Source organism: Thunnus maccoyii, chromosome 6, assembly GCF_910596095.1.
Source record: "Thunnus maccoyii chromosome 6, fThuMac1.1, whole genome shotgun sequence".
NCBI lineage: Eukaryota > Metazoa > Chordata > Actinopteri > Scombriformes > Scombridae > Thunnus > Thunnus maccoyii.
The window spans coordinates 28,706,955-28,717,871 of NC_056538.1; the positions used below are offsets into that span (position 1 = coordinate 28,706,955).

The 10,917-nt window shown below is 39.5% G+C and overlaps 1 protein-coding gene across 2 annotated transcripts; it reads right to left on the reverse strand.

The window, feature by feature from the left end:
• Positions 1-2,274: 2,274 nt before the first annotated feature.
• On the reverse strand, positions 2,275-8,966 carry LOC121898325 (cyclin-dependent kinase-like 1). Of its 2 annotated transcripts, none has more exons than XM_042413320.1 (10): positions 8,493-8,966; positions 7,933-8,121; positions 7,579-7,700; positions 6,234-6,306; positions 5,442-5,532; positions 4,881-5,081; positions 4,119-4,201; positions 3,968-4,024; positions 2,906-3,058; positions 2,275-2,491 (listed from the first exon to the last, which is right to left on the reverse strand). In XM_042413320.1, exons 2-10 carry the CDS (start codon positions 8,098-8,100, stop codon positions 2,396-2,398), a joined length of 1,044 nt encoding a protein of 347 aa, XP_042269254.1. In that variant the 5' UTR covers positions 8,101-8,121; positions 8,493-8,966; the 3' UTR covers positions 2,275-2,395. The 2 variants fall into 2 exon arrangements, with proteins under 2 accessions (XP_042269254.1, XP_042269253.1); XM_042413319.1 differs by having other exon boundaries at positions 8,415-8,965.
• Positions 8,967-10,917: the final 1,951 nt, after the last annotated feature.

A 10,917-nucleotide genomic window follows, 5' to 3' on the forward strand; every position in this document is an offset into this window, starting at 1 on the left:
GTAAATGTAATAGTAACTACATTGTAGTATACTATGGTCAGAATTCCTTAAATTCAGTGTATTTGCTTCCTGGTCCACTGGAAATGAACGTTCAGTGATTGTGTAACACACTCGTGCTGTTGCCTCTCTACACACCCAGGGACTCTGCGTTGTGTTTTTGTTTTGTTGTGTGACTTTTCTGTCACAACGAAGGGCGGGATTATCTTGCAGACAGACTGAATATGAGCAGCCTTCCTTGTTCTCATCATCCAAAGTGAAATCCACCAATCAGAAAATTCTGCAGATAGGAGGTTTTGTGCTTTGGCCTTCGAATATGTGGTACTGTTGGCCTGTTTAAAAATATCTGATTCACTTTTAGTAGTGAAAAAAAGTATTGTCATGTGCCCAACTGAATTTCTGTAACATCTTTTGTCTTTTATAAATTCTCAAACCAGTGGTGTTAAGACTAAATTCTCAGTATTTCCAAGATATTTCCATTTGAACTGTTGAACCACCAAATATGGTGCTGGTGCCAAAGGGAAAAAATCCTAGAAGAATAGATACTATATATATTTTTGTTATTGTTTTTGTAGTGTGAATTTCCTGGACTCTTGTTGAGATCATAATTGACAGTGACTAATGTCTAATCTATATTTACCAGCTCAGAACAGTCAACTCTACTGTTATTGCTTTAAACAGTGTTACTGGTATTCCTATTAAAGGACCTTAACAACATCAACGCTGTGTGTGACATGTGTTTACAGACTCTGTGTGCCAGCTTGCTCAATGCCTTATTGTAGCTACAGTAAATTACAATCTGTTGAGTGAAACATTCACATCCAACATGCGATGGCTGGTTCGACGGTGGATTGTAAAACTACAAGATTACAAGTCACGTGGTTCTCACAGCTCATTTACTCAAATGTTTTTAGATTCAATCAAGGATTAAAGGTTTAACCGAATGTTAAAAAGGGTTTACCAAAGCTGTCTCTTTTAATTTGTTACAGCAGTTTACATTTTTTTTGACTTGTTGAGTTTAGTTACGTCCCCAGAATACAAAAAGTGCAAATAAAAATCATCTTTAAATAATCTTGTGAATGATGCCAGAAAGCAAAATGAGTCCCTGATTGTCTAATTTGTATATAATTTATATAAACCACCTGTCAATACATAGATACATAAAAAAAGAGTTCAGCATTAGGAGAAGATATGTTATCATACACATACATTATGTGTGTTGTTTTATCACTGATTGCACTCTGTTCACACATCTTCCTAACACCATTTTATTACTGTAATTGGAATTTATAGTGTTCATATTTTATTTGTTGGTATATGTTGTTGTTTCCTCAGCCTCTATATATGTTTTGTGAAAAATACACCATAAAACATGAAAAGAATTATATACTCATTTATTTTATTAGTGAACAAGTGCTCGTGTGACCACGTGTAGGATTCTCACAACAGATTAAAAACCCACCGGTTCACGCTATAAGAAGGAGCAGCAGTGATGTATAACAATGAGTCACGTCTGTAATTTGATGAGTTCAAGGTCAGGTGATCAGTCAAGCCGTGTGTCAGGCTGTCAGGTGTGTTGATGGATGGTCCAGCGTATCACTGTCTTGTGTCGTGAGTAACAGAGTGAATGTCTGTGTTAGGTTTTGGGGGATCGTTGTCAATACAAGAGCTGCAATATGTTAAGAACCCATCAAATTACTCTGAGAGAGGATCAGCTGTCATGGCAGCTTTTATTAACAAGACTGAGTCAAGAAGTTAAACAAGTGTGTAGTATTGTATAGAACTCTATTATATATTTGCCTCTTTTAGTTTTATTATACAAAATATACATGCTTAATAAGGCTAAAGCTTCTAACGCATTAATTTTTTAGAAAAAGAAAATCCTGAAAATAAACACTTTTAAAACATAATTGTGTCTTAATGAATATCTTGATCATTAGATTAATCTCAATGTACTGTGTAGTAAATATTGTGTAGCCTGTATTTGCCTGCATGGAGATCCTTTGTTTGTCATTGAGTGCACCAAGAAACTCACTTCACTTCGTCCAAGTGATGATGGCACACCGGTGACTTTTATCAGTTATTTCATACCATTATATCGAGCTGTGAAAATGCAGTATGCATTGCATTTAGTGCAAAGTGTCTCCAGGACTGAACACATAGAATGCACATACTATATAGTTTGTTGTGTATTCAGTATTAAGCGACTAAGTCTGTGGAGAAGTGAAAGTGATCATAGAATTAAAAAAAAAACACTTTCTAACTCTCACACCAGTATGCATCTTCAGATTGGACTGTATTCAAATGATTGTACAAAGCAAAGAACACAAGTCCCGTGTGTCTCAGTTCAGCCGCAACCAACAGTGTTGCTCTCCATTCAGTTCAAACCTTTGCTTTGTTAGATGTTGGGCAGGTGATATTTATGCTTCACCTGCTTCTTGACGTCTGGTGCCGGTGAGACGTTGCTGTTTGGTAACTGAGGCAGGTACTGAGCCTGGAGAAAGAGAGAGGGAAGTAAAGAGAGGTCCCAAGAATAAATTACATGAACTCTTGCCTGTGTATTTCTCTAACATTGTTGTGGTACTGGTGAAAAAACCTTGTCAGGAATACACTAAGCATATGAATGTAGATACCAACTCTTAGCAGCATCTTTGAAGCCTAAAAAGAGGTGAATCCTTCATACTAAAAGATATATTTTGGCTTGAGTCTTAGTAAAGTATCTGTGAGTAAGACATTGAACTTCTTCTAGCTCCTCTTTTATCTCTGGCTGTCTGCTAGAGCCCCAGTGACCGAGCAAACTAGTGACAAACTCGAGGACATGTGTGGCTGTAGCGGGGATACATGGTCTCTAAATATCATGTAACGGGTTGGTTTCTCACACCGTTAAGCCGCCGTGTTGCATACGTACCCCTGCCTGTCTGCGTCGGGAGCCTTTGTCGTGTCGTCTTCCCGGGCGCTCACCCTCACGGCCCCAGTTGGCACCTCCTTCCTCCTGGAAGTAAGGCAGCTCCAGCAGCTCTTCACAGGACAGCCTGAGAGAGGGGTCCATCACCAGGCATGACTGCTCACACACGGACACACAGAGGCGGCATTTCAGAGCATTGACTGTCCCTTGATAAATATATTTTATACTGACCAGACCCAGACTATTGAGTCATCATTTGTTTGTATTTGTCTGTTACACATTAAAAGCTAACAAAATACTGGGTTTTCAGGTTGATATGACATCAATTTATTTGAAAGTTTCGAAAATCTGCCAATTATATCAGCCATTTTTTTTTACTGTTTTGATAAGGGTCCCTTAAAGGGGAACACCACCAATTTTACACATCACATCAAGTCTGTTTACGTGTTTTGGGGAGTAACTCCTGCATGTGTGCAAGTTGCATAGAGCTGCAGGAAGCCTCAAGTGATCATCATTTAGCTAGCAGCTCAAGATGCTAATACCATTAAACACCCCAATCTGTATAGTCGAGTGAATAGAGTCAAGTGGCGTTGTGGGTAACGTGGGTAACGCCAGGTTTTGACAAGGAAGAAGAATGCATGAAATAAGAAAAAAAAAACAATAATTTTGGTTCTGCTGCATTGATTTTGATGCTTAAAAAAACCAAACCTACGCAATCAAAAACAAACTCCATCAGGAGTCCGACAATGTTATAAGAGTGCAATGCTAAATCGGAGGAGAACTCTTTTAAATTATGAAATTATATATTGTATTATATTGTGACCAAGATATATACTTAGAGGAACATTTTATAGTTGGAAAATAAATGCGTCAGTGCCCCCAGCAGACAAATTACTTTATGTAATGGCGACACTGTTTAAGAACAAACATATCGTAGCTTTTCTGTACAACAACTTCTTGTACTTATCAACCTACATAAATTATCTGTGCTAAGCTTAAATCGACCAATAATATCAGCTATGTCAATATATCAGTCCAGCTCTATTACATGTGAGCATAACATACCTTCATGACCTGGAGAGCATGAGGTGACACTCCATGGAAGCGCTTTTCCAAGGGCTCCTAGGAGGAAAAATAAATTGGAAATAACGACATCAACCACACTTATCGCCTCTCCTTTGAGAACATGCGGTCTCAGTGTTAACGCGATTCGTACCGTCGTGTCAGGTTCAGGAATACTGACTCCACTGAAGAAAACATTGGAGCGGAAGACCTGCTGGTGACGAGGGATCAGGTCACCTGAGGTCAGAAACGAGATGATCAGAATCTGCACCTGCTAACAAAATCTCAGCCGGTGTACGTATTAGTGGAAATTTCTGTTCAAAAAATGTTGAGCCATCTAAAATTTGCTAAGACTGAGCTGTAATATTGACAATACATATCAGCTTTTGGTGTTATCAAATCAAAATCAAAGGTATAAGGTATACAGTTCTCTTATACATTCAACAAACCCACAAGAGAAGAGTCCATCACAGAGGAGGCAAAGTTTCTTCAGGGTTCCTTTACTCTCAACCTGCTTGGTTTGGTTCAGATTAACTCTGGTGTGTTTCCTCATCATGTTCAGTTCATTTAGGCTGTTAGCATGGACCAAACAACTGGATCAAAAATGGCTTGAAAAGGTGGATCTCAGTCCGCTTTAAAGCTAATTCTGGTGCGAATCATTTATGGTGTGAAAGCAAAACAAACCAACCAAACCTCTATGTGTTTCTGTATTAGATATGTGACTTAAGCATGAATTCAAAAGCTGCTACAATTAAATCCATCTGCAGACGTCCTATGCAATCTGTATACACAATCTATATAATAATGCAAGTGAGTTTGACAAACAATGAATACACAAAAAATACATCATGAAATATGCATCCATAGGTGTTATTTTACTTCAAGCGCCTACTGATATGACCCCTTATCAGTGTACCTAGAGTTTTTCGGATGAGGTAGAGCTGGTCAACGTCAGACTTCCCGGGCCAGAGTGGATTCCCATGGAGCAGCTCAGCGAAGACACATCCCAGCGCCCACACGTCCACGGGGGGCCCGTACTGGGTATCCCCAACCAGTAGCTCGGGGGCCCGGTACCAACGGGTCGCTACGTAGTCCGTGTAGTCATCCTCTGGTCCCGCTGAGTATACCATAGACACACAGACAGATGGAGACAACTTGTAGGGACACACATGCACTTAGATGCTGAATAATGAACACTAAATAACACGTACGTTGTAGAGGAAGGGATTACAAGGCATAGTGAATGACTACATGCTAATGTATGGTAACATAACACCGGAACCAAAGGCAGAAAGAGTCAACAGAGACATCAACCACAGAGAGAAGTGGCCGAATGGTCTTCCTATGCAATGCATTCATTCAAACATTGAAAGTGAGGAGGCTGTCGGCAGGAGCTGATATAGGTTCCGTGTTGAATAAGTCATTAGAGGCACCTTAACACTAAACGCACATAAACGCACCGGCTCCCTGGACCTACTCAGAATGCGGGCGAAGCCAAAGTCGCAGAGCTTGATGACTCCGGTTTTGGTGAGGAGGATGTTCTCCGGCTTTACATCACGGTGGATGCACTGCAACAAACGCCCATCATCAGCATCAGGGATTTAGGCAACATGATACGTAGTCTCTTAGCGACAAAGAAAGAGGCTTATATTAAGACTGACAGATTAGGAATCAGAAACCTATACACATTTTAATATTGAAACTAAATACTGCAGAACAGTCAGTGAGATGATTCCCACTGGGGGGAATTTAAGCCTAAACAAAGTCAGACTGTGGGCTGGAATCTGTTTAATTTTATATAAACAAGTTAGTGTAGTTGTTCACATGGTTTGTGATATGAGACAGGACAGATTTCTAATTGAAAACACAGCTGTGCTTCAAAATCCAAACCACCTGATCAACAGCTTGATTCTCTCTCTCTCTCTCTCTTTTTTTTTTTTTACTGAAAAATAAGCTTATCAGATTTAAGCTGGATTTCCAAGGTAAGACACAATTTATTGTCACAAGTTGACACATTTCAAGCAACGCTATGAGCAGCAGCAGTAAGTGACTTAACTACACTGGAATTAAGTTACTTTTGCAAGTGTTTAACTGATTTAATAGTGAATAATAACTTGATATGATCACTTCATAACCAGTATGGAGAGGAATGGCATGTCAGTATTGATTTAAGGTAGACAGAGCTCAGGATATAAAACGTGTGGGAGAAAATCAAAGGTTACATATAAGAGAAAACACTTTTTTTTTTACCAAATAAAAACATACTGACATTGTGCTTGTGACAGAAGTTGACAGCCTGTAGAGTCTGCCACACGATACTTTTCAGCTGAGCCTCGGGTACCCTATGGAGAACATGAGACAAATGAATATTGATTGTTGTAAGAGAAACAAAGCGCAACCTATTTACTAGTCATGTTTTCCTCATCTATTATTCCAGCGATTTCTCAAAAGAAGTGGTGCTTTACACAGCCCTCTTGTCACCCGGGTAACCTTAGGCCTGTCTCTAACAGCAACAGCGCCTTTGTTTTCAGGAGCAGCTAGAGTTTCTGCTCCACAGCCTTGTGGGGAAAAAAGAAGAAATAGTCAGACAGCAACTAGCCGTCGTGGCGTAGGTTTGCTGCGTGATAAAAATCAAAAACTCTCATTTAAACTCTTATCTTCTGACCATAGATGGTATGATGAGTGCTCAAATCATGGAGCAGTGAGAAGTTAGTTATCTTTTGGCTCTTCCTCCCTCACTTTACTGCCACCGTTTGTTCTACATCTTTGAAATCTCTTAGCAACAGTCTTGACTTCCTCTTTTTGTGATTCACCCTGTTTCCCTCTGTCTCATCAGCAGGACTCTTAAAGGATAGGTTCACAATTTTTCCAAGTTTGTCCTAAAACAATAGTCAGGTGCCCCGAATGAACACTGACACATGTTTCTCTTGCTTTTTTTTTCATTCCTCTTGTTCACACTGGCGATCCCAATCAACAGCCATCCTTCTGTGCAAAACTGTACTTGAGTTTAGTTGAAGCTAATATGGGGTGTCAGCCGTAAGTCTTTCAAAGCTGCAGTCCTTTTACTGCCAAACTCTCTCCTTTTTTTTTAACAATCCTTCCACTGCTGCCGAACAGGAAAACACTGTCCGTTGAGACACAGAGAAGACATTTCTTATTAAAAAAAAAACCTATAACTGTGGAAGATTTCCACTTTATTTGAGTAACTCAGACAGGACTGGAAACGATGGCTGTGGATTTTGGCCCCCATCACTTACACTGTAAACGCTTTTGAGAGGGATCTTTTAAAGGTCAGTATAAACAAGAGGAATGATTACAGCAAGCCAAACCTCTTTCACTGTTCAAAAATCGTTATTGTTTGACAAATAAACGCACACACATCGAGTTACACGGTCAACCAAAAGCCAAACTGAGGGATGACTCCTTAAAAACAGACATCATTCATCAAAACAGACCATTCATACACTTCTGAAAATGGAAAGTGAAGGATTATCTCTTATTTTCCGTGAATGTGGCCCTTCGTTATCTACCACATCTCACTTCTTTTCTAATTCAGAACAACTCACGGAGAGTAAACAGATACGTTCAAACCTCTGTGTGTCCCCTAAACCTACCCTCGAGGGTGTTTGTCCAGCTCGTTGAGGACCGTCTGCTCACAGAACTCGAAAACCAGGTGGAGCCGTCTTTTCCTCCTGAAGACCTCCAGCAGGTTGACCAGATTCACATGTTTCAGCTGCTGCATAATCAACAAAGGACACGGACACAGTATCAGCGATCCAAAGCACCCGGCGTGGACGAAATGTTTAATTAAAGATACTTCTACTGTTACACTCGCAATTACTACGACAGCTAACAATAATGATGGCAAACTAGGCGTGACACGTGCCTAACAAAGTGAAAAACTTAGTGAGTACTTGTGTGGTGCTAGATGTGAGCAAACTTGATCCTATTAGGTGATCTCTTCTCACCTTCAGCATACGTATTTCTCGCAACGCTATCTTCTTAATGACAGGGTCGTCTTCAGATTCCACAAACTTCTTGATGGCGACTATCTGGCCGGTATCTCTGTGTCTGCATTTGAACACCACGCCGTAGGAACCCTCACCGATTTTGGCCAGCTTTTCATATTTCTCCATCGGGCAGTTGGTAGCTGTCACCTGTCAGGAAGCAAAACACAAAAATTCACTCAAAAAAATAATAAGGCTGGACCATTACTATCGCCCCAAATGAAAGAAAATAGTTATCACATTTCTATTTTCATTTGGGACTTGATTAAAAATTAAAACTAATTAAAGGGTTTTAATTATTTTTCAAAAGGTTGTAACCTGAGATACCTGATGATTCCTTAGAACTTCAGCTGTTTGTTGTCAGAACTACTCATGCAGACTTATAATTACAGTTGTTGTTTTTTTTGTCACAATCTGCAGAAATGCTCAGAGTTACAACTCACCTGTCCAGAATCTGAAAGGGTCCTCATCGACAAGTCAGCAGTGAGATTGAGGATGAGTTAAAGTCCATCAAAGCTTACATGTATTTGTGTGCGGCCACTCCTCCTTAACGTTGTTGTTCAGTAATGATTTCAGAGGTCTCTCTTCCTCTCTTGCTCTCTCTCTCTCGCTCTCTCTCTCTCTGATGTCTCCACGTCCTGCAGCGCGTCGTCAGCACCTTGGTTACCTTCTCTGTTATTATCCGCCTCCGGAACAAGCCACTGACTCAAGGTTAAATCTTCATCTTGAATCCGTTTTAATGTTGTGTCCCGTAGTTATGGTCGTGAACACGGCAGTAACGGCCCAGTTCACTCACTCATTGCGATGTTTAACTTGCCTCTTGGAAACTGCGCTGAAAAAAATGCAAGAATAGTACGGCACGAGACAGGATAGCAATTCACAAAGCCGTCTACGTACGTTAAACACGCATGCGTTGTAACTAAGGGCAGGTGTTACAACGTGAGGTGGATGAACATCAAGATAAAGTAGCCTAGACTAATGTTTCTTAAGTTTTTTCACGTCAAGGACCCCTAAACTGACACAAATTAGACCACAGACCCCCATCTGATTGTTTTTAGATGTTTTATTACAGAAACTTAATGAAACCCATGACCAAAACAGTCACATTCTGTCATTGTGTTACTTATGGATGGAAATATAGTGAAAATAAATGATTCCCCTTTTTTGCTGGGGACCCCCTGGAACCCCCTCAAGGACCCCTGGGGGTCCCCGGACCCCACTTTGAAAGCCACTGGCCTAGACCGTTTCCCTGAACAACAATAGTAAGTTAAATTCTGTAATAGTCTAAAGTGGTTACAGATGTTACTTTTGTCAACTGTTCATTTTAAAAAGGAAGTAGTAATAAAATACTATAAACAGAAAAGAATAATGGATAATGAAAACATTTCCAATAAAGATCAATAACAGTAGGCTAATCAAATGACATTTTACTCAGTTGAACCAAATACATCCTGTATAATAATCACTATTTGGACCCAGCATGTAAAGATAGAGGAAACAATGAGACATTATTCTATTTATAGCTTTTCTGTCATATTACTTATAAAGCCTACACATACCCTTATTGTTCTTTACCTATAATCAGTGGTTGGCAGTAACGAAGTAGGAACACATTTACTCAAGTACTTAGCCTGTACTGCTACTTTCACAGCTATATTTACTCTTAAGACAAAGGTTTTACATCCAAAATATGTAATCAGCTTATAAAATAGGATCCATTTTAATACCTAACAATAAAATGAGCTCTGCTTTGAGTAGCCACAACATTAAAATGCATCAGTAATAATGATCTAATAGTAACATTGACATCAGCCATCCAGCGGCATAACGTGTACTGTTACTTTTGATACTTTTATTATATATTACTGATAATACTTCTCTACTTCTACTTTAGTAAGTTTTTGAATACAGAACTTGTAAGAGAGTATTTTTTAGCTGTTACAGCTTTTACCTGTAAGAGTCCTTCTTCCACTCTTGCTTATAATGTCCTATTGTATTATTGTGTACTTTTAACTGCTTTTATACAAGGTCAATATAAAAATAGGCAATCAGTGCATGAGTTGCCCAAATAAACTCCAGAGCGAGTCTCATTCCACTGCCCAATATTCTCACCAGCTGCAAAAACTGCTGAGAGAAACTGACATCATGTTATTCTGTCACAGATATGAAATGTATACAGAAACAACTCTGATGTGGTCATATGATTTGTAGACTATCTCTTCTTTCTGTTGACTGTGAACTCCCCCCCCACCAGCGTCCTCCGTTGGCTGGTCTGGCTCAGAGACACTGGGTTTTTTTTTTTTTTGCCACAGCTCTATGGGACGATTGCTGAATCACAAAAAAAGAATCACTTAGAAGTTCACAGCGAATGATGGGAAAGCAGACCAAACCTTGAGGCACACTGGCACTGAAGCCCTGCGGTGAAGGGTATGAAATGCCCCATGGTAGACTGGTAAGACGTGTCGGTGGGGTCGGTAAGGCACGGAGGTCATTCGGAGGACCATGCAGTATGTTATAAGACCATAACAGAGCAGAGAAAATAGATCAGAGTGTTTACTTTGGGTTGTGAATCAGGTTTTATTTGCATGACAGGAACACCTGTGTTCCTCTCATTATATTAAGAATGTATGTTAAATATATACTGAGCCAAAATACCTCATTTAAATCTAAGGTTTTACATTTTCTGTAGGTCTACTCAGTGTATCTTATACGCAACAGGCCTGACGTTTCATAATCTGATATGCAAAATGTAGCACAGTCTTTGTTTGACTGGTTTTCATTTCCTGATACAGATTTAATATTTTTCTTTGTAATAGCTAATAAGAGATATTTTTTTTAAAAAAAAGGGCACAAGAAGACTCCTTATCTTTGATTTGATCGAATACATGACTGCTATGTTAATTGGATTTTTTTATTTTGCTGTTGTTATTTTTATATCTAAATCAA